General features: G+C 41.8%; 2 protein-coding genes across 4 annotated transcripts in view; both read right to left on the reverse strand.

Moving 5' to 3' along the window:
* Positions 1–16,059, reverse strand: part of LOC120773424 — a 185,681-nt gene extending 169,622 nt beyond the window's left edge. For 2 of the 3 annotated variants that reach the window (XM_040102300.1, XM_040102297.1), the window contains exons 1-3: positions 15,622–16,059; positions 12,596–12,919; positions 23–4,080 (exon numbers count right to left, since the gene is read on the reverse strand). In XM_040102300.1, the coding sequence (XP_039958234.1) occupies positions 23–4,076 (4,054 nt within the window). In that variant the 5' untranslated portion in view covers positions 4,077–4,080; positions 12,596–12,919; positions 15,622–16,059. The remainder of the gene's footprint in view (positions 1–22; positions 4,081–12,595; positions 12,920–15,621) is intronic. The other variant, XM_040102298.1, reaches the window with a different exon arrangement.
* Positions 16,060–17,203: 1,144 nt separating this feature from the next.
* On the reverse strand, positions 17,204–23,344 carry LOC120774371. The gene is made up of 10 exons (XM_040103965.1): positions 22,934–23,344; positions 22,482–22,874; positions 21,964–22,425; positions 21,755–21,908; positions 21,551–21,686; positions 21,272–21,488; positions 20,095–21,202; positions 18,844–20,034; positions 17,532–18,069; positions 17,204–17,474 (listed from the first exon to the last, which is right to left on the reverse strand). The coding sequence occupies exons 1-10, from the start codon at positions 23,342–23,344 to the stop codon at positions 17,252–17,254; spliced, it is 4,833 nt and encodes a 1,610-aa protein (XP_039959899.1). The 3' UTR covers positions 17,204–17,251.
* Positions 23,345–23,858: the final 514 nt, after the last annotated feature.

The raw sequence follows: 23,858 nt of genomic DNA on the forward strand, positions 1-23,858 counted from the left end.
TGATAAAAACTCTATAACTTACCGTCACTCATTGCTCCACCTGTTGACGCACCTGGCGGCAACATGCTAGAGAGCGCGCTCAACGGCGTGTAAGATTTAGGTGGATCTACCGAACTGGGACGCAACACTCGTTCCTCGGTAACACTCGATTGGACACGGTATTGCATTTTACAGTATGCCTCTTGACCAGAACCCGTTGTGGAGTTCACATACACACCCGTGATAGTTACGTCGGTATCCTGTACGATAACTACGCTGGATGAAGTCGGTCGACTGGAGTCTTTAGCGTCCTTTGTGCTGCCCGAATCGCGAAAACCGGCTGTGGTAGTTGTATCTGTATTTGTCTCTTTGGTATCTTTTGAATATTTTGAGTCGTTGCTCTCTTCATTCAAATTCAACGGCCTCGACTCTCTAGCAGTGCCGCTGGCATTAGACGCATTCGAGCTATTGGCTGTGGCCGTAGTATTGGCAGTGACTTCGCCAGTATCTTTTGCAGTCTCGTTGGATGTTACTGTGGCTGTGGGCGCTTTCTTAGAGTCCTTTGCCACATCCTTAGATTTTTTTGCCGGCGTAGATGTTTTCTCCTCACCATCGGTACTATCGTAGCTGCCATAGGCAAGATTTTTATCAAGATGACGTTCCACCTCGTAAGTGGCCGCAACTATGGCGCTGGCATTCAAACTCGCCATACGTTTGCGCGCCAAAATGCCCTTGTAATCGCCAATTAGTTCCTCACGTAGCATGCGCTTGCGCTTCTTTGGTGGTTTTCGAGCTTCTAATTTTGCTTTTTGCACCTTTGATTTTTCTTTATCCTCGGCTTTGCCTTCATTATCGCTTACTTCGGTGTTTTCACCACCATCGGAAGTATCGGTCTTCAATTTTACTATCTTCTTCAATGGCTTCTTAATTTTTGTATACTTGCGCTTTACTCTGATAGTATCCTTTTCTTTAGAATTATCTTTTTCTTTGTCTTTATCTTCCTTAGCTTTGGAAATCTTGCTACTCGAGGCCTCTTCTTCTTTTCTTTCCTTTTCTCTTAATTTCTCAGCTTCCTTTTCTTTCTTGTTCGCCAACTTTTTCTGTAATTTCTTGCGCTTCAGTTTCATTTTGTCTATCTCCTCATCTTCAGTGTCACCACTTTCCTCGAATTCCCAATGCTTACCGAGTCCGCGGCCGCCGGGTACATGACGCAATTCTCGCTTTGGTTCCACCTCTTGTGGTTCATCATCTGATTCAGCTTTCTGCGGCTCATCGGCTTTGCTAGTTTCGTCGCTCTTTTTATCCTTCTTTGATTTGCCTTTTTCATCCGTCTCTTTTTCCTTATCCTTCTCTTTTTCTTTGTCCTTCTCATCTTCACTACCATCCACAGTGCGGATCTTGGGTGGAAGTTGTGTTGCTTTTGACAGACCCAGCTCATACGCTGTGCGTGATTCGTTCTCATAAAGACACTGTACCTTGGCTAAGGCATTTAGTGAGGCCATGCGATGACGTTTAGGACCAAAGTCGATTAGCTTCTTTTCATCTTCCGAGTCGCTGCTTGCCGTAGAGGAGTCTTTTTGTACTTTACTGCTCTTCACTTTTGGTTTTTCCGTCTTTTGTAACATTTTTACCTTGACTGCTTTTATAATTTTCTTTGTTATCAAGGGTTTCTTCTTGTAAACTTTCTTTGTCACCTTTGACTTGACTACCTTTTTAGTTTTAGGTGTAGACTGAGCAACAGCTCGAGAAACATCGTCAGCTTTATGTGATTTGTCAGCTTCTTTTTCATCAGTGTCCTCTTTTGCTTTTTCTTCAGTTTGAGAATTTTCGATTAACTTTTTAATCTCTTCCGGCCCTTCTAGCAACTGTTCTTCTTTTAGTGCCTCCTCCACTTTTGTTTTCTTTTCATCAATATCCAACGAGGTTTCTTTGCTCTTGAGACTCTCTTTAATGGATTTGGTTTTGTGTTCCTCATCGGCGAATTCACGTAGATTCTTCAATGTAGGAAGATCCATTTTAATATTATCCTCCTCTTCAGAGCCAGAACGAAAGTCATAGATATCATTGGCAGCAGAACTGTTTGATTTATCAACTGCCAACTTTTGCGCAAATTTAGATTTCTTACCCGCCATCTTGGCAGTGGGGTTGGACTTCACTGGCGGCACTTTGTACTTGCTTTGCAATCTATGCTTAATATTTGACATTTGCTTCTTTCCAATAAGTGGTGAGCACGGGGCAGAGCTCCCCGCTTTTTCAGAGATTTCTTCCTGTTTCAGTGGCTCCAGCTTCACAATCTCGACGTCCGCTTCTTGTGGCTTAACATCCAGTTCCTCCTTCTTGTGCTCCACTTCTTTGGGAGCGCTTGCACAAACCGGCATTTCTTCTATATCCATTTGCACTACCTCTGTATTAGCATCTAATACTATTCTTAATGTTTCTTCTTTATCTATTAGCTCTAAAGGTTCTACAACTGTCTTCGCAGGTTCCTGTATATTGCACTTGTCTGGATTCTTTGGATTCGTCTTCACTTTTTTCGGCGATGGCGTTTTTTTAGGAGTTTTTTCAGCCTTTGGTTCTCCGTTATCTTTGTCTGGTGGATCAGGTGGTTCTACAGCCTTGCAACCTTGCGGATCTGATTTCTCTTCAGTTGGCATGCTGGTTCCGGCGTTTTCCTCCTTGGCCTCCTCAGTAGATTTCTTTAAAAGTTTGGCCTTAAGTAGTCTCTTCTTTAAAGGTGTCCCAACTATGGCATCATTTCTAGGATTGCCACTTTGTTTCTGTGCTTTGGACTCATCATCGTTTGATTTTTGAGAAGGCGCTTTTTTGCTCTTTTGATTGGCGTCGGTCTTATTGGCACGCTTAGCCGTTATCTTTTTTTTGGGTGCCATTTTGGCAGTAGGATTTTTGTCCGTTTCACTGGGAGCCGCTTGAGATTCGCTACTCTTTGTAGTGTCTTCTTTGACAGAGTCTAACGTATGCTTATTCGATTTTAAGGTTTCGTTAAGGATGATTGGAGATTCGTCTGTGTGTATGTTTGAGATTTCCTTACTGAGTTCTGCCGCATCAATTGTTTTTTCTGCTTCTTTGCACTTTGAATCGTTTTCTTCCACTCTCTCTTTTTCTTTTTCTTTACCTTTGTCTTTCCCTTTTTCTTTATCTTTATCCTTGTCTTTCTCCTTTTCCTTATCTTTGTCTTTATCTTTTTCTTTAGCCTTCTCCTTTTTATCTTCCTCTTGTCGAGCTTTAATACGCGCTATGTTCGATTTTGGCGGATTTAAGCTTGCTATCACTTTAACCGCAGCTGCACGCGACTTCGTCTTCACGTTCTCTGATATCGAAGATTTTAGCGTATCTTGTATGCGTTCCTCGCTTGGCAGTATATTATCGAAACCGCTTATTTGTATATCAAGACTCTTGAGCATTTTACTTATTGCTTTGTTCTTCCCATCTTTACGATCTTCCACCTTGCTTTTATTGCTATTGGCGGAAGTGGCGGATGTGCTTGGTGGTTCCGAATCAGCCTTTTGCTTCTCCGACTCCACCTTTTTGTTTGTTGTGCAGGAAGACTTTTCTTTCGTCTCGGAAGTGTTCGATTTTTTCACATTCTCTCGAGAGGGCGTACGCTTTGTAGACTTAATTGTATGCGCAACATTTCTAGCTAAATCTTCAGGTTGTTCGAGCTTCGTTTTCGGTTGATGCTTTGCTAAGCTTTCTTCAGCAGCTTCAGCGTTGCCAATATCTTTGACCACTTCGCCTTGATTCGTGTCAAGATTTTCGAACACTTTGCTTTCAATTTCAGTTTTCTCTAACTTATTATCTTTCTCTGCCTCCTTAATTTTTTCGTGCTCTTTACTGACCACTGTTTGCTGTTTCTTAGCTGGGGACGGCGTCCGACCGTGCGTACTACGCTTCACCGTCGTTGCGTTGCTGGCAACGGCAATCGGTTTACGCGCCACTGGCGAACAGTGTGCTTTGCCCGGTGTAGGACGTTTTTTCGCCGTTGCGACTGGGTTGCTCGACGAGCGTTGCTGACGCTCTGTGGTAGTGGCGCCAGCGGCGGCGGCAGCTGCTGTTATGAGACGCTTTTTAGGTCCCATTCCCCTGTAAAGAAAGTAAAGTTCTATTAAAAAGCGCTCACAATACAAGCATTTCAAATACGCCGATAATTAGAGCACATTCATTAAACTTCTTACTAAAAGCTTAGTTTTGTTGCGCTCAAATACGCAATTGACTAACGGGCTAAGCACTCGCACGTGCTAAACACGAAGCGAAAACAGAGAACGCGAAAAAGAACAGAGGATGGTAACACTCTACAAACACCGCTTGGTGGCGTTTCGTAAATTAGAAGTCCTTTTTTCAATTACCGAACAACTTAAGTTTTTTTCTTCCACACGCTATGCTCCAAACGTTCACTTCGCGCCTCTATCGGCGCTTAATCGCCTTCATGGCACATTTCTGTCGGTAATTGTCTGCTCAACACCAGTTCATGTATACTGACGCCACGCCGATTCGTTAACCTAACGAACGCTTAGTGAATTAAATCCCTACAAGCCAAAAACAACAGCAACAATAGCCATAACAGCTATAAAATGACACACGTCGTAAAGGATTGTCAAGCAAAGCGTATTCATGAGCAGACCTCTAATGCCAGAAGTGCTCGGCGAAAGGATGCAAAACTATATGGGATCCATAAAAAATAAGTGATGCCAGCAAATCAGCATATGTCAATACTTGAGCGCGGCGACAGCGCATAAAGGAGTTTTACAAATGCAACGTTGCATGCAAAACGAAGCAGCGCACTGGTGTGCTGGCGTTGCGAATAATGAATGTTGAGTAGCGTGAAAAAATAGCGCAAAAAAGTAGCGTAAAAAGTGCGCAGAACTGAAGCAGCGACAGCAAGAGGTGGCGATAGGACGTGTGCTTGCCATTGCGGAAGCGCGACGGCAGATGTAGAGGCGGCAGCGGCCTACACGGCACTACATGCAATACACGTCAACAATAACGTACGAAGTCGCGCTGCCTTAGTAGTTTGGGGGTTTGGTGGTTGGCGGCTTGTGTTGAGTCCATAAACTGTCGACCGTGTAACCACAAGTGACATGTGAGTGCGCCACACAAGCTAGCACACTTTTAAACCGAGGCAGTTGCGCGCACATACTCACAGCTCTTACACGAAGCGCGGCCGCTCGCCTATCTACTGTCTGCCGGCTGTTGGTGACATGTTTCGCGCACTTAATCCACTTGTTAGACGGATTTGGAGCTTGCCTGCCGTTTGCTTGCGCCGCACGCATCCACAACTCGCGTCAGTTGCTGTGTTATAAGTACTGTTTCACCCACTTTTCGCCACAACTTGCAACGTTTCATTATTATAAATTTTTCTTGCTCAGCGCGCATCCTGTGTAGTTTGACTCGTTGGCTGTTTGTCGAGCGCTTGAGTTTTTGAGTATTTGAAAGCCAACACCAAGCGCGCAGGCAACCCTCGCGCCAGTCGTATAGAGACAATGCCTGCTTTATGAGCTCACAATGGGGACACAAGCACTTGTGGGCAAGTGTATGCCGTGTAGTGCTCAACTTTCTGCCATGTGGCGGGTATTCGCCATAACAGCCGAAGTCAGTTAGTTGGTTTTAGTCGCTACACAAAACCTCGGGAATTAGTTGCAAGGATTTTGAAGAATTCGCGTTGAATTGTGTTGTGTGTTGAGTGCGTTGTTAATTGAAAGGCTTTGTAAATATTTGTATGAACGCATTATGCGCTCAGCAAAGTAATTTTAATATTGTGCACGAAAGAGTGCACATTTTGCTGAAAATTGGGTTAATGGTGGGCAAAGCTCATTTGTGTGGCCCCCACCATTTAGCCGAGAGGAATCACAATTTCTTTGTAATTGTTACCTAACAGCTCACCCTTGGGTCCAACAGGTTTACATATATGTGGTCTGTGACCGGCTAAGTTCAAAGTTTCAGGAGTTGGATCTTTATAGTTCCCGAGCTTGATAGATTTTTAGACATACTGCTTTTGAGTTCAGCAGGTTAATATGTGGTCCATGACTATCTGCAGTTCTAACAAAGTTTCAAAAGTTGGGTCTTCAGAGTTTCCGAGCTTAAATAGACTTCACCAAGTTAATGTGTGGTCTGTGGTCGTCTAAAGTTTAATTGAAGTAACAAAAGATGGAGCGTCCCCAAGTTTGAATAGTGTATGAACACCGTACACACATGTACGAGTGTAAACCTTGGAAACTCGTTTATGAGTATACATATAAGTGGACATAAGGTTCCAGCGTTCAGCAAAGTACTCGGTGGTCTTTTACCGTCTGATGTGTGATTTAAGTTTCAAAATTTGGATCTTTGGAGTTCTCGCGCTTGAACAGTGTTCTTAAGGTATGCATGAAAACCTTGGAAACTCGTCTGTAAGTCTATAGATATACTGCTTTTGAGTTCAGCGGGTTTATATGTGATCTATGTCGGTCTGAACTTTGGTTAAAGTTTCATAAATACATCTTTAGATTTCTCGAGCTCTCAAGTTCAAAACGCAAAGTTTTTACCTATTCACTTTGTAAAAATTATGGTACTTGTATATTTGGAGGCTTATCGAGAGCTGAGCTAAATGTTGACAAGTTTCTGCAAGCTTTAAATCAGCAATCCCTACTGAATGTTTTATGACGACGCTTACCACAATATTATTTAGTCTATTGATAAACATTTGTCCAACAGTCCCAAAACCAGTAGCCAATTGAGTTCAGATGCCTTCAGAATTCCTAAGTTCTTAGTAGTTTCATGGGACGTCGCAATGTCTATCATACATCATATACAATTTGTACATATGTATATGGAATGATGAAGTATGCTTTCTTACAAAGTTAGAGGCGAGCTTCACCACCTATCATTGTCAGTCGGCTAACAGAAGGATAATGAAAGCCATCGGTTAACTATACAGGGAAGATCTTTTCAACTGGTTGACTGATCGCTGCGGAATTTCAAAGGCTCAAGGGCTTATCAACGAATTTTCGGGTCTATACCTCTTTTTGCCCAAAATCTAATTTTGGAGCTTTGTATTTCATTTCCCCTGCAAAGAACTTTACTGGTCCCAGAAAATTTACTTCCATGGATACAAATCAAATTTGGGAGCTTGTGATTCCAATTCACCATATCGAAATAAGCTTGAGCCACCCATCGCAGCTCCGGGAGTCTTTTGTAAATTAATTTCCTCAAAAATAACAGAACTAAGCCTGGCTTATTACACTCCCTTTGTCCATTTCACAATTGAAGCATAACAATAAAAAGCATAAATGCTAACTGAAAATGGAAAAAATATTAAAAAGCGCTTCGTTAACAATTCAGAAAGCTATTTCGCGCCTTTTTTCGCGCACGAATTGCGATCGCACACATACACACGCAGGTATGGCCAGATATGGCAGATAAAAAGCGCGCACAGCAGAGAACTTTCAACATAAAATAATAACAACAACAAGACGTAACGCCAGCAAGTATGCCATGAAAAGCCGTACGCGCGTTGTTGCATGTTGGATGGAAGCTAGCGGCAGCAACGCGCCATACAAGCGTCCAAAGCGCGAAAAAGCCAACACCAGTGCAAACAAAAAGGAAACAGAAACGAAAATAAATGAATGCAGCGCAACACGACCGACGCTTGCATGTACAGCAACAAACAAGCAATTGTAACAACAGCAACAATACATATGGTAAGCAGTGCGCACATGTTAACCGCATGCATACATACATGCATATTACTGGTGTAAGTAGCGGCATGTATTTGTCACGCATTGCGTTGCCGTTGTTTGTATGTGTGTTTGCGCTCGTTTGTGTATTTGTATATTTGCTTGTTGGTGGCAGGCAAATAACAAATAAACTCAACAAAACCGTTAGCTTGCGCGTGTATATGTGCGTATGTATGTATTTGTTTGTACGCGTCTTATATCACAGTAGTGCGTATGATAACTTATGCTTGTATTTATAAGTTTAACTGTTTGTGCGTGCGGTCGTGCATCCGTCAACGTTTCCGCACAACGCTACAGCGCTGTGATCTCCGGTTCGTTGGCTGAACAAGAGTCCCAACACGCACGCCGCCCCACAACCATCAAGAAATACGCTGGTTGCCTACGCTTTTTTTGTTTTTTTTTTTGCGCCCCTTACAACAGCAACAATTAAGTAGCTGATTGTCAAGCCGCTTGTCCACCCGCGCGCTCAAGCGCTTCAACATTTTTGCTTACGCCCAGCAACTGGCATTTTTTCCACTTTTTCACGAGTATGTAAGCAGTTAAGTGCAGAGCATTTTCAACGCTCTGCGGATGCTCGATGTCAGACGTCGCACAACGCCACCGGAAATCCACCCTCACTTGTGTACTCACCTCGGAGGCGCTTTGCGCACTCGCTTGTATGTCAGGCTGTCGCTCGAGGCGCAAGGAAGGATGCGAGTCTCTGCGCGACATACGTCATGTGTTGCTGACAGCAAAAGCAGTAGCAAAAACAACAAATGCGCGAAATATACCCTCACACCCATGCAATTCGTCTATGAATTATGATTACGCCCGCACACTTGAGCAGGCTCTATGGCGGTAATGACAGGCTCAACGCATAACAAAGAGTTAAGTGTTGAGAGAGTAGAGCAGGAATAGGCAGTGGATGTTGGCGCTTCCAAGTACTAGGTAGACAGGAAATCGGTTAGCATCGCCAGCGTTTATCAACACTTATTCTTCTTCTGCTTTATTCAATTTTCCTCTGCAACTTTCTTGCACGTAATTACACCTGACATCTCTGTAGGCGTTGATAGTTATGTCACGCGTACACGTTGACACCCTGGACCTCTTGGATGAATGCTGTGGATGTAGTAGGTTTTATGTAGACTTTCACATCAGGTTTACAGTGAAAAAGTGATGTTGAAACGAGTAGCTGATGAATGTGACGAAAGAAATACATTAGTACGAGAATAGGAAAGATCAGGTGGTACAAACTGATAAAACTGTGAGGAGTGACCAAATTCAGATAGGTCATTAGATAACCCGGGCATACTTCATTAACTCTTTTTATCTGGATAGTTCTTCAAATTGTGACCACCATGCTAAATCCAATGGCGAAGCTCCATCCACACTCATGAACTATGATAAACTAATTATACTAAAATTTTAGGATCGACACCGATTCACACTTTTGCTAAGACTCTTTCTTCGGTATCGATTTCAAACAAGTTGGAAAACTTCAAGACACATACCATATAGAAGAAAGGGTACTTAGCTATATTTATTTGACCCACAGGTGTAGACATACTTCCTAACCGTTCCCACGCACGTCGGGTCTAAGTAACTGGAGCGAAAGCGGATTGCTATCCAGCCTAGGACTGTAAACATGGCATAATTCCTCAAAATCACTACAAGAATATTTTTTGGCGATACAACAACAACAAACTTCTTAAATCCTTCATAAGTCGCTCTCTCTCTCTTTTGGAGATTGGAGAAGTTTAATAATTCAAACCTGAAATATCAGTTTATTGACAATTTGTAGACTACTGACCTAGAAAGAAGTGATAGAAAATAGTAGTAGTTAGGTCTTTATGGGGCAAGTCATGAAGTTGAGAAGTTAGGGTCGTATATTTGTTGTCCAAAACCCTAAATACCGTAATCTCTAGTGACCAAAATGTTAGTGGAAAAATAAGGCAAGTTCAGAGCAGGGGTTTGTCATTGTTTGAATTTTCAGAAGAATCTGCGAAATTCAGTGCTGATTTATCTTAGCTTGTCTGAAAAGTCCGAGGCAAAGTCAGATATTGTCTACACAGAAAAGCAATTTACTTAAATGGTGAAAACGCAAACAGAACAGAAGACTAATTGCAATAAATTGGAGCACTGAAGGTCTGATACTTCAATGAAGAGCGTGAAGAGAATTGTGACGGCAGCGGAGAGTAAGCGAAGGTTTGTTTACATTTGTAGCTTGCTCTTAGCAAAATAAGCATATGCCTTCTTTGTACATTTTAGATAGCAATAAATTGATTTTGCAAAAATTAACGAGAAAACAAATTTTTTACGGCAGTCGAAAAAGTTTTTTCGTAGTTTGTCAGTAGATATCGTTGAAGTCGATTGTCTCCAGCGCTACCAATCACATTGTGTCATACCATACAGTGTTGGAAAGGTGAGGTTTTAAGCTTCTTTTAAAACAAAAAAAGTATTAAATTGGGGGAAGTTGAAAAAAAAGTTACAGCTGTTCAAAAATGAGTGAAAGTAATGAAGAATTTCGCTATATTTTGAAATTTTTGTATAAAAGAGGCCAGAATGCCACCAATGACATTTGTGAAGTTTACGGAGACGGTGCTGTATCAGTTCGTGTAGCACAACAATGGTTCGCTCGCTTCCATTCGGGAAATTTCGCAATTTCCTTTTTAACTGATGAAAGTTTTGCACTGATGGAATAAAGTCTCTAGCAGAAAAATGACAAAAAGTGGTCGATCAAAATGATGTATATTTGCTTATTTATTTGTTATGATAAATAAATTAAAAAGAAGTTGAAGTTTGATTAGAAATACGAAAAGACTATCCATATGTGATTTGAATTTTTTATAATTTTTTTTTACACAAAAACTTTTTTCAAATTTCAAAAAGATTAAAGATTGCTTTCAGTTACCTCATTCATACAAAAATGCATATTTACGCTGCCAAAAAACTTCGACAGATACAAAGCAACTCCACAGAAACACATTTCAAATAAAAAATAAACAAAAAGTAAATAAATAAAAAACAAATAAATCAAGAAAAGCGGCCAGACAGCGTAGCGCGATAACACAGTGCTGGCGGCTACAAACTACGAGTACTCCATTAAGCACCGACAACCACACTAACAACCCGTTGGCAGCCAAGAGTTCAAAAACAAAGCACCGTAGTCAGAAACCCCTTCACTTGAGCGCGGCTAGTATTCGGAACGACCTTGCGTTGCTGTTTGCTTTTCAATTAAAAAATCACCGCGAGTAAATAATTTACTTGGATTTAATATTTCCTTACAACACATTTGTTATTATTTGCTTCATCTATCTTTTCGGAGTTCGCTCCCGCTACACCACAGCTAAATAGACAGCAGTTGTTATTTTGTTTTTTTTTTTTTGTTTATTTACTGTTGTTGTTGCTATCGCTTTTCGGTTTTCCGTGCTCATTATCGTTAAATTATGTGAAGAGATAATGAAGTTAAGTAGTAAATCGAAAATCAACACACGCGATCCACCTGTAAACAACGTAACAAACATGCGAACCAAATAGAAAAATAACAAAAACAACAGCAACGCTTGTATCGGAGAAAACAAATGTAGCGTTTTGTTGTAATTGGAAATTGTTGAGCGTGGAAGTAGGTGGGCGTGATTGGCGCCTAAATTGTTTTGATTGCTGGGTGGGCAATCAAATCAGTGAAGTATGTGCGATATATAAATATTAGATGAATACATAAAATAAATTATGTGTGGTCCACGTTTCTACATAGTCGCGATACGGAATGCCGAGCGCGTTATAACTTTTTTTTATACTAACTTGCAGAAGACTCCCAAGTTGATCGGATCTCTGCACAAAACGTGATCCGTAGCATCGATATACTTATGTAAACATATGTATATCGGAAACAATTGGGACAGAAATAGATATTCCAGAGCAGTGGTGTCGCCAAAGCTTTTAACCACGGTTTGATATTCTTTGGAGTAATATAGAGACGAAGGAACTATGCTCTTGAACATTTCTATAATTCAAACTAAATGTCTAAGTATTTGAGGTCCACATTAACGTCAGAATACGGAAAGACGAGTGCGTTAAGTCTGTTTTATATAAACTCGAAGTAAAACACAAGCTGATCGGATCGCTCAACGAAAGGTACTCCGTAACTTGATATTCGGAAAAATCCAGGCCATTTTGTACCGCAGTTTGGTTGATATTCAAATAATATTGAGTAGAAGAAACTGTGCTTCAAGACCTGCTGAGATTTTTTTCAATTCAAACATAACCAGAAGAAAATCAAAGCCCTACAATTAACAGGTCAATTGAAAAGTCGCCGGCCTGACGCAAAGATGGACTACTACTAGAATGGCATCAATGATTAGTATGCCATTTTAGACGTGATGAAAAGAGCACCGAAGACGGTGAACGCAGTGGACGCCCAAAAGAGGTTGTTACCGACGAAAACATCAAAAAAGTCCACAAAATAATTCTGGAAGTGCCTGCACTCTTAAGATATCATATTATTAACGAATATTTGGGTGTAATAAAGCTCTGTACAAAGTGGGTGCCACTTTTAACCAAAAAAAAACGACGACTTGATGATTCGAAGCAGTGTTTGAAGACTATGTATAAAGAGTAATAAATTCGAGTTTTATCGTCGATATGTGACAATGGATGAAACATGGCTCCATCATTTCACTTCGAAATCCAATCACCAGTCATTCAAGTGGACTACACACTATAAAACCGCTCCAAAGCGTCGATAAAACGCCACAATCGGCTGGTATGCTTATGGCATCGTGAAGTACTGTTTCGCCAAGTCAATGACACCATGAATTGAATATTCTCCAGATCTGGTCCCCAGCGACTATTTCCTATTCTTAATATCAAAATAATGTTCGCAACAGAAGTTAATGTCTATCGCTACTTACTTTTGCACGTGCAAACAGCTGATCAATGCTTGTTCTGCTCTATCCAACTGACATTTGTTGGTCCGTGAAAATTCAAACTAAAGATTGAAGCCGACGTATTCCAATTTGACACTTTTGCTGATCAGCCGCAGATAAACCGATAATTTTGGTGACAACCAAATGGTTGATTTGCATTTTAGGTTTATGAATTAACGGACAGTATAGTGGCACATACCAATTGGCAACACTTTGTTTTCCACATTTTCTAATTGAATTTTTACATTTTTGCTAATTTTGAATATTACACACACTGACACAAAATTCAAATGTTTAGTATTTTTGAAGCTATAATGGTTCAACAAATATAAAAAAATTGTTAGGTGATTTTTTTTAATTTTTTAACTATTTATTAGAAAAAATCAGTATTTATAATGCAGAAATTTTTAAATTTATTTATTTGTATTTTTTTATTTTTTTGCACTTCATACACATTTTCACTCACAAATAGTTGCATTTATGTATCTATGTGCGTATCAATTCTAATTTTATGCTTGACATTCACATTGACACTCATTTACTGCTGATAGCAGCGCTGTCACTGTCACTTCGCTATTTCCAGCACTTTGTCGGCTGAGATTACGGTGAATTATTAATTAAGCGGCTTTCAATTAAAATATACAACAAATTCAATTAAAATTTCTACTACACTTTTTTATTATTCATGGATAGTCAGTTAATGGACGTAATCGAGTTGCGCGTGAAGCCAACATATACGCACACACACCCGCACATATAAATAAAAATACACATGCGCAGCATGCACAACCGCATACTTGGCTTCTTATTGGAATGTACATATAAACATATGATAAAATAAAAATACGCAAGTTGGCAATGCTGCAACGTAAATAAACAAATGAAGATGCACATACAGAGAGCGAGCGCGCGTTGCTGGCAGCGGAAGAGCGGCAATGTCGTATATTTCCTGTCGAGAGTCAAACACATACACTGCACAGTAAATTAGTGTGCGTGCGCATGTGAGCGCGCCTGTTAAATATAAACGTCAAATAGCATTTTTGACAGTTCCATGACAGCTATAGTGGCACTCTACCAACTAAAGTGACAGCGCTGCTTTTGCGTACGAACAGCTGAGAAAACGATTTTTTTCTTGAAGTGATTGGGCAGCATTGTCACTTATAGCTGCCTTGCTGCCGTGCGCCCACCCACCCTTTTTGCAACTACGGCACACACAGATACTGCAAGTGAGCATGCACTCACGTACACAAACAAACGCAAGCGCTCACTCACTCTTTTTCTCTGCGCTCACTTTAAATTGGTAATGCTTGCGCGCTCCGCAGTCATTATTTGGCACTGTGTTGAAAGTTAGTTTTTTTTCTTTTTGCGTTCAAATAAGAAAACTTGTAGATACACAGAAGCGCTGATACACGAAAATGTTGACGAAGCTGCTGTAGCAGTACGTAGGGAATTTGTAATAAAAGGCAAAAAACTACACGGAAAGTGTATGAAGCATGGAAATAGCATTAAGCACATAAAATAACACAATTTCTGTTTTTTTTTGTATTTTTTGGTTTTTTTTCATCACTACTAGTTGGAATGCCTGGAGCGTTGTTTCATATACATATGTTATGTGTGTGTGTCTACGCTGCTTGCACTCTCGTCGCGTATGCCTTGCTGCGGTACGTACTGTAAGCGTTTGACAGCGGCAGCGACTCATTAAAAAGTGGGCGCGTTTACTACATTTTACTAAATTATGGAATGTAATAATGTATTTTTTGTTTAAAAAGGATTACGGTTGCCTGTTTTAAAAGACATGTAAATATTGGACAGTAATATTTATGGATTTTTAATATATTTGCTGGGTTCAATAAAGTTAATGTTGCCTGTTGTTAGTGTTGCTTTCAGTTTTTCTATAGTTGAATTGATTTAGACCGTCCGTAGACCCTGTTTTTGAGATAGCACTCTTTTTCTCCCCAAGAAGCCGTACATTTGTCGGAACCGTCGATAGCGGACCATAGCATATACTATATGTACATACATAGCTGCGACATAAACTGAACTAAAGTCTTGTATAAAAACTTTTTGATGTCACGAGCTATCCTCATGAAATTTGTTATGGATTATTGTCAAAGAAAACGCTAATAGCTGTCATGCAAACTGAAAACTCCATTATTTGTAAAGGGTATTCTACCTTCAAAGCAATTGAAGTTAAAGTTTTTTTTGTTTTTAAAAGCAATTTTCCTTCAGTCGCCTTTTTGTCAGTCATTCAGTCATTGCGTCAGTCAAAATAAGTCAGTAAGTCAGTAAATCATCCAGTCACTTTAGCCGCTTCTATAGCACGTCTGCCTTTATTTCGCTTATTTTTCTTGTTACATTCATACATTTATTTATTTTTTGTTGCATGCCATGCAGCAGCGGGAGCGTTTATTGTATGTATACATTAGCTTAAAACGTATGTATGTAAATATGTAAGCCTTTTAGTGCTTGTACACACACACATAACAACATATTTTTATACGCGCTCTGTCGCATGCACGTATATAAATAAATATGTATGTGTATACATATGTATGTATGTAGGTGTATGCGCGCACTGTGCATTATGGGCGCACATTTCGTTTATACAACTGTATATACATAAAACACTTTATAGCGCTCCGTATTACGTGTGTGCGTGTGTCGGTGTATGTAAATATGCTTATGCCTCTATCTGTGTGTATGTGTGTGTGTTGGTGAGTCCAGCGCTCGCAACGCATACTGCGATTCCCACTCGTTCGTTCGCCCCACCACCCGTCGTACACAACATACTTTGTACGACATAGCGCTTTTTTACACGCCCCCCTCCATGCCGCATACGTTCGACGTGCGCTTAACTGGAAGTTTTCCATATTGACTTCTTCACTTTTTCACTGCTCTGTGGTATTTACACTTTTTCACACAGATTTTCACTACTTTGTTGCTTTTACCAACGCTTTTGCACGCTCACAACATTCTCGCATAAACTTTTAACTTATTTTTCAATAAATTACCCGTATACTCGTATATTTGCTGGCACCGAAATCTTTTTTCCAACTTGACCGCACGCTTTGTCTCACTACACTACTCGCTGCTGCTGCTGTCTACTATTGCTGTCCAGTCATCGCGCACTCTTTTGCAGTCCATCACTTGCACACTCGCACTTTGCAATTCACTAATTTTCCACTTCATTTCCATGCAGCAATCTTGCATTTCGCTTATTAATGAATTTTTCGTGATTTTTGACACATCACACAACAAAATGAAGGATAAGTACCGTTTTTCGTGTGTTCTCCTGCAAGCTGTTGCAGCCGCACTGTGTGCACACACAACACAACTCCCGCCTAAGGTGGGTGGGCAAGCCAGCTAGCTTGGTTGTCTATTCGGTTAGTTGCAACCGCGGGGAGTGTGGCGGTGCCGTTTGAGAGGGGGATTCGAAAAATTCCAACCGTGCGGACACGACATAACAACGAGATTTTCAATTTAATACTGAATTTTGTTTGCATGCCAAACGTGCGAGCGCACCAAAAACCTACGAATGAAGATGCGTGCAGAGAGCCAATTGCCACACACACATACACACACATGCATATATGCACGCATGGCAAATGCAATGCTGCTCGCTCTCCGTCTGAATTGAAGTGCGCTCTTTGTTGTGTTTTGTATGCGTGTGTGCTTAAAATTGTGGTTGATTGGTATTCAACGGACTTTTCACTGATATTTTAAGCTGACTTTTGCACTGCATTGGCAGCACTGCTCGTCAAATAAAGTGGAAGTGATAGAAGCGACGGTCAAAAGTTTAGTTATATTTAAAATTCAGTTCGAGTTAACTAATTTTTATAAAATTGCTAAATATTTCATAAAAATTTAGTAAATTAGTATGAAAATAAGGGCACGTATCACTTAAGAGCACCGAAGAGCACTTTAAGGCTGCAATTATCACAGTTTGCGACTTTACTATCAGCAGCTAGCTAGTTCAATAGGCGAGTGCCAGCACTACGACTTCCGGAAAGTCTGCCTATATCCTGGACCTTTCACGCTTTTTAACTACAAAAAGCCCAAAACTCCCCCGTACTAAATCCACAGCGAACCTAAAGACCTACTGGACGAAGACATGCAGTCTATACCAACATTATTGTTGATGAGGCTAAAATTCTAACACTGAACAACGTCACAACTTTAGAAATTACTGATAGTCCATACTCCTTCACAATGCATACGACTGCGATCAATATCAAAGTACAGAGCCGTAAGAAGATCCTCAAGGCGACTCCGGTAGTAAGGACAAAGAAACGTTGCTGGCCATTTACAGGGAAATCGGTCGGCCAGTCATTAATTTCGCTGACCCAATATTCCTCATTCCGGACTATCACAGTGTGTCTCTTGATATTCCCTGTCGACTTAACCTGGCTTAAACGGTTTGCTCTGTTAAGAAAATAAATATCACTTTTTAATTCAACATAAGGCAATATTAATTATTATTTATTAATTCAACACATTTTTAACTAAATAATACAATTAGAATATTTAGCCATTAATTCATAGTAACATTTCAAATTCGAGCTTCAAAATTAAATTCAGAGATTACAAAGTTAAGACAAAACTTCAGTGGGTGGATATATAAAGCTAATTGATTTTAAAGCGTTACGGTATCGTGCTTGCGCTGTAGTACTGATTCACATTAATCAGGGCAATCAGTTGTCCAATCTCCTCCTGATAACCGTGACGTACAATCTTGGTGCCCAGGTATATGGTGAATTTAATGACTTTGTCGAACTCTTGCTCGTCATTGGACAGCTTGTCGTAGCGTGAATGTGTGTAGTGCTCATCGCCGCTGCGCTGCTTGAACTCGCGCGACTTAAGATTGCTGTGGAAAATAAATTTACTAAACATGCAACAACAATACAAAATACAGTCAACTCACTTGTAGAAACGCAACGATATCTTGAATATATTTTCAATGGTGTTGTTGAACTCCGCACTGTGTCGATTTAGCATGCACAGGAAGTTTATGCGCTTCACATAGGTTGTGTGCTTACGATAGATATCTTCAATGGACTTGGCCTGCAGCAGATCGTCTTTGAATGTCTTCCAAGAGGCCTGCAACGCGTTCGCGGTGATGTGATTTTGCAGCGCATGAACGAAATGATAGAATTTGTGGCGTATCAGCTGCACATGACGATATTGTGGCGACTGTAACAGTTGTTTGCCGTGCTTTTTCAACGCCTCCTTGAGTATTTGATATACACGCTCCAGCACCCAACTGATGCGACGCACTTTGAGCAGATATTTGAATATGTTGCCGTACTGTTCCAGTGTTTCAGGATTGAGTATGAGATTCAGTGGCCACTCGATACGATAGCTGAGACTAAGCACATTCAGCACGCCCGGATTGGCGAGGTCGAATTTCTGCGGGACATCGTTTATGGTGAAGGAGAGATTCTCAGCGTTTTTGTCATTGCCTGTGAAGTTGAGGGTTTTATTCTGTAGTTAAAGTTGGTGTAACGGTTTCCTAATCCCCATTTGGGTGGTAAGGTTCGGTCTAGTTGCCATCGAAGTAATCTGACGGGAGGCTTAGCAAACATGCCTTTTCGACGGGATCGGACCATAGAGAGAGGGGTTTTACTCACCGGAATTGACCCAGATTTTATCCGGCCAAGGGCTGTAATTTTGAAGATCTAACCCCGTTTAAATCGGTAAGTCTCAGTTTTAAGTCCTAGGATGTTTGATAAGTGGGATTTATTGAGCTTGCAAAGAGGTGATTAGACTCATTCACTGCAAGCAAGATATATATTTGGTATGTCGGGGATAAGTATGGGTATAACCTGCTACAAGAGGCAGAACGAAGTTGCGCAAGGATCACCCTAGAATAGCAAAGCACCTCGAACTTTTCGTCTGCAATGGTTAGTGGCTTAACTCCAAAGTACGTCAGTTACTGGAAGAGAGCCGGTGAAAGTGTTAACGGACCCACTATGAATGGCATCCAGTGCGTGTCTGAAGTTAAATGCGTCCGTATTCTGGTGGACCTATTGCTTTGAATCGTTGATGTAATCAAGGAATGACTATTTGAAGCTCCTAGGAGGCGGCTCGGGTCAATAACACGACTGCAGGGATGATATTTTTTCCAATAGAAATTGTTTGGAGAGGAGGCCAGGAGGATGAAGCTTCTTCGTCGAAGAGTTTCACTACTTCCAGGGACAAAATCGGTACTGCTAAGTTAGTAAACGTTCACTTACCTGTTATGCTTGAGCTGAGCGCTGTGTCGAGTATCGAATGCAGCATCTGATAGTTAAGTAGCTTCGTTGGGGTTGCGCCACTCTCCAATTTACCGATAATGCCATCACAAATTATGGAGCCGAACTCGCCGTCCATGAGAAAGAAATAATGCCTTAAGCTACGCAGATGATCCAAGATATGCAACTCTTCGAGAAATAGACGCATTACTTCGTTATTCACCAAGCCGAGATGCGTGGTCATCGGCAAAATTACGGATTTTTGCAGAAATTCTGTTAACGTAATGACACTCATACTGTTTACTTTCAATTGCTGCAACGACTCACGCGACTTCTTGGCCGCCACGATCATTGGCGTTTTGCTCATATTCAAGCGAATATAAGGACTGCGTGTCGCGCAGGTAAAATTACTCTCTAGCAACTCCCTGCTACGTTTGTAGGGATCATTATAGTCTTGTACTGGAATGGCTACTTCCTCCGTTTCGTCAGCGCTGGAGGAGTTGGACATGGAGTCCGGCTGCATAGTCGCCTCTACGGTGACTGCCTGTTGATGTTTCTTTACACGCGCGGTGTCTACAAAATCAAATCCTTGTTTTGCTTGCAAGCCAGCAGTATTCAATGCGCAATCTGGCGTCAGCGCTGCTTCCTGTGTTTCCGCAGTTTGGCAACTGAGCAGCCCATCCATAGCAGTCGCATTTTCAGCTACTTGTTGTTGTTGCCCATTAGCGAGTTCCACATTGATTTTTAAAGCGGACTTCGACGAAACATTGCCATTAGCTAAATCTCTTTGCTGCGCTGTAGCAGGCGGTAGGTCTGCGGCACAATCTGTGAGCGGTGTATCCGAGGTGGTGGACATAGGCGTTGTGCCCTGCTCTACGGTAAATGTAACAGTTGAAGGCGTATGCCCAGTTAGTATGTCAAATTCGCTTTCGAGCACACGTCGACGATTGCGTGCGCGCTCCGTGTCTAAGTTGAGGTTAAGCTGTGCACGATCGGGAAGCGGACTCTTATTGTACTCGGAAAATAGATCGTTTTGCATCATGCGTCGACGATTGCGCTGCAAATCTGTCAACTCGTCATCTGGCAGGGTATTTAAGTTGATGTCTGGCTGAGTTGATTGTTGAGTGTTTGTGCTGTATGTGCCGAATTCGTGGGCGAGAACGCGCAGCTTATTGCGTTGTGCCTCCGAAAGAGCTAGAATCGTGTTAAAGGCAATTTAGATATAAAAATGTATAAAAAATTAATATAACCTACGTTTCTGAGTTGCTACAGCCGCAGGTTCCATGGTGACAGTGGTACTGCTAATATTTGATGTCAATGGCTCAGTGCGGGTGGCTGGACAAATTGTCACCGTTGTGCTGCTGGGATTTTGCGTTACACCAGCAGTGGCCAATTCATTTGAATTGATCACATCGGAGGCGCTGCGCTTTAAAAATGTGCTTTGGGATGGATTTGCCAGTAAAGTTGATGTTTGGGACGCGCTATACCCCAACGCGGTATGCAAGCTCGTTTCCGAGGTAGCCACTTGCGGTGCCACCAACGTAATCAATGTCTTATCTGCGTCGGTGTCACCAACGCATTTAGCCGACGGCTCAATACAAATCGCGTGCAGGTCGTTTTCATTTTCTGCGAATTTCTGCACGAATTCCTCCGACAAGCATTCCGCATACAATGAAGCTGAATCGGCATCCGCGTCAGCATCGGCATCTTTCGCTTCCTCGCCACAGCACGATTCAAAATCGGTATCAGTGCCGCCACTGCCAGGCGTCTGTGGTGCCGCGGCGCTGCTCTCACCACTGCCTTCACTCTGCGTTTTCAATTTCGACGGTTGCGCGAGTTCGGCTTGTGGCTCGGTTGATACTGAAGGTTGATCACTCACTTTACCGCCCGCATCGGTGCGCATCATATCGCTGAGCTCCTGATAATACTCGATACGTTTGCGCAGATTAATATTTTCACGTAACAGACGCTGCTCCTCCAGCCTTTCGGTTTCACGCAGCAAGCGCAACTCTAGCTCAACATTGGCGCGACGCTCATCGATTTTGCGCTGCTTCGCATCCTGCAATTGTGACGTCAGCTCATCCAAGCGACGCTTCTTTTGCTCAGCAGCCAGCAGCGCGAGGTCGTGTTGCTCCAGCGACCATTTTTCGAGGTTCTCGCGTGTGCGCTGGCATGCGCGCTGATAAAATTGGCGTTTCTTGGCCTCACGTGCTTCAAATATTTGACGTATACTAACATCGCTGTTGCCACACGCGGCGCGTGCTTGCTCTCTGTATTTGATGCACTTCTTCTTGAGTCGCTGAATTTCTTCATACGTGAGGCACACTGATATGAGCGGGTAGTCGAGCGCGAATAGTGGATGCTGTTGTGGAAGGCAAAAGGGTTCAGTAAACACAAAATTAAATAAGAAACATTTATTATATGCGCTTACGTTCGGTTTGTAAGCTTTCAGCAGCATTGTGTACTTGCCGCATTGCAAAATGTCATCCTCATGGCCTTGGAAGAAGCCCGGCACGGATTCTTTGCGCACAAAGTAGGCTTTATCATAGAAGTACTTCGTGTCGGGACGATAATGATCCACGAAGCAAATGAACAGCTCATTGGATGGATCGTCCAATAGCCCGTAGTAGATCCATTTCTGCAAATGCCTGCGAAAATAAGTAAATGGCGTAGTGAAGAGTAAAAAAAAAAAAGAATTTTTTGCTCATACTTGAAATAAACATGGCAGCATGACTTTAATATGTAAACCAATAGCATTATATAGTCCTTTTCGGTTGTGTGCACGATCTCACGATACAAATAGCCGAGAAACTGTGAGCCTATCGGCATCGCCACATGCGCGTCCACTGTGAAAATGACGAATAAGCATACAATTACAATAAACTCGCACTTTACTACACCAACAAATAAATACCGTCTGTGTGCACGGCCAGCGTAAAGGACAGATTGCTTATTTGACGCATAGCTTTGCGCATGCGCGCATAGTACGCAATTAGCGTTTCATCATGCTGCGCGAAGACATACTGCCGAAAGGTGAGTAGATACTCATCTATGGCGCTGCATAGTGCCTGCAAGTAGAAAAAATATGCACTTGTTGTTTGCGAAAGCTCTCACACTACTCACGCGAAATATGAAGCCTTCAAATATCAACTTATAGTCCTTCTTCTGTATCATAGTCTGCAAACGTTTATAGCAAGTGCCGCCCTCCTGGAAACTCGCTGCGTAGCTGCTGACTGTCTCTGGCAGCAAACCCTCCACGGTGATGCAGGGGTGCATGCGGAAGATCATGCGCTCGTCATGCTGAAATATATCCGACTGAATGCCTACAGTAAGTGACTTTAGATCACGCAGAAATGCAGTGCTGGTCATTATAAGCGTTTCAAATCTCAGTCCGCGCGTATGCATTAGATGACACTTGAGATCGAGCATCACGCCTGCTTCGCTGGCGAATGGGCGTTGTCGCAGCACGCCACGGCAACCCAAACTTTGCCAGTTCCAGGAGAGTATACGCAGTGCTTCATCCAAGATTTGCTGTTTTTCAACTGCAGGCAACGCGTGTTGTGCGTCCGACGCTTTTAACTTTAACTATAAAAATTATGCATAAATCTATACAAGTATGTAACAATCAATATTATTTATACCTTTGATTTTTTCGCTATGTTGACAACTGTTTGTGGTGGCGGTTCATTGTCGGTCAGTAGACGAAAAGTATTCAAGTTTATACGCACCGTAGAGCCTAACAGGCGACGCGTCATCGCGGTGAATGTGCAGTCCTGTGCTGTGGCCGGTGCACGCGTATGCTTGGCACCATATTTTTGTTCAATTTTTGCCAATAAATTGCGTTCCTCACCCAGCAAATTTTTCGGTAGGTAAGGGTTATCAAGCGGCTCGATATCCTTTATACCTTTGAATAAGCGCGGTTGTGGGTTATATAGATCGCATGTTTGTTGTTTGGGGTAGTATTTATTATTTTCGTAGCTGGCGAAAAGGGTGAATGGACCAGGTACAAGTAGCGTGGGCGGACTGGGCACAGGCTAGAAATACAAGAATATTTACATATGTACGAATAAATGATAAAAAAAAATCCATTTACCACTTGATCTTCCTTGCGCACATCACCCTGCAGCAAGAGCAATAATTGCAGCATGTCACGTCCTTTATCCTCGGTGAAGTAGAGCACATTGCTAATGGCTGCCATTTGTTCTTCAAGTGCCGCATAACGGGCGCAAACAATAGGATCGGCGCGCGAATGCAGCTTAGCGGCGAATATGTGCATATCCACAGCACGTTGAGGATCGAATTCCAATGTATCAGCAGTTGTTGGATATACATTAGGTTCTGGCGATCTTTTCAGCAAGATTTCAAAGGCGCTTGACTTTAGTTCGCGCACAGCTGTGCTACACTCAGGCTCCTTTAAGCCATGTTGACTTGCAAGTCTGCTACATAATTGTGTAATGAGATAATTAACACTATCTGCATTAGCTTCTAGGTCTGCGTCATGCATGACCGTCGTTTGTTCGGACTAAAGTATATAAACTAATTAAATGCCGTGCAAAAATGATTTTTTCACTCAATAAACTGTGCGCCCATGGTTCGATATTTTCGTTTTTTTTTTGTACTTTAGTTTTGTGTCGATTACCAGTAGGTGTCGCAGCTGGTGTTTACTTTTGTTGACATACACTTTACAAGAACAATAACAACAATGTCAACAAATGGTTTTCCGTTAGATTCTACTTTTTAACAAAGAATATAATTCGATTGCAAATGTATATACATTAATATTCCTCACTTAAACACATTCTGGTACATATTGCCCTCTGTTTCAACGTAAGTTATGTTTTTAGACGATCCGGCTTTTCGCATTTGTTTATAAACAAAAAACAGCTGTTGAATTTATGTAAAAGATTGTTCGCAGCATTAATGTAGTAGAGTAGTGAAAAATGTTTGCCAGATTGCTAAAAGTACTACTTGTGCTGCCAGCACAATTGGAAAACATACTGAGTCGGTGGATATTTTAT

This window comes from Bactrocera tryoni, chromosome 4 (genome assembly GCF_016617805.1).
Source record: "Bactrocera tryoni isolate S06 chromosome 4, CSIRO_BtryS06_freeze2, whole genome shotgun sequence".
NCBI classification, from domain to species: domain Eukaryota; kingdom Metazoa; phylum Arthropoda; class Insecta; order Diptera; family Tephritidae; genus Bactrocera; species Bactrocera tryoni.

Excerpts from the sequence above, each read along its gene's own strand:
- LOC120774371 (XM_040103965.1), bottom strand. The coding sequence starts at position 23,344 with ATGCATGACGCAGACCTAGAAGCTAATGCAGATAGTGTTAATTATCTC. Across the intron at positions 21,687-21,754 it reads GCTGGCCGTGCACACAGACG|TGGACGCGCATGTGGCGATG; the intron begins GTATTTATTTGT and ends TCATTTTCACAG. Across the intron at positions 17,475-17,531 it reads ATATCGTTGCGTTTCTACAA|CAATCTTAAGTCGCGCGAGT; the intron begins GTGAGTTGACTG and ends TATTTTCCACAG.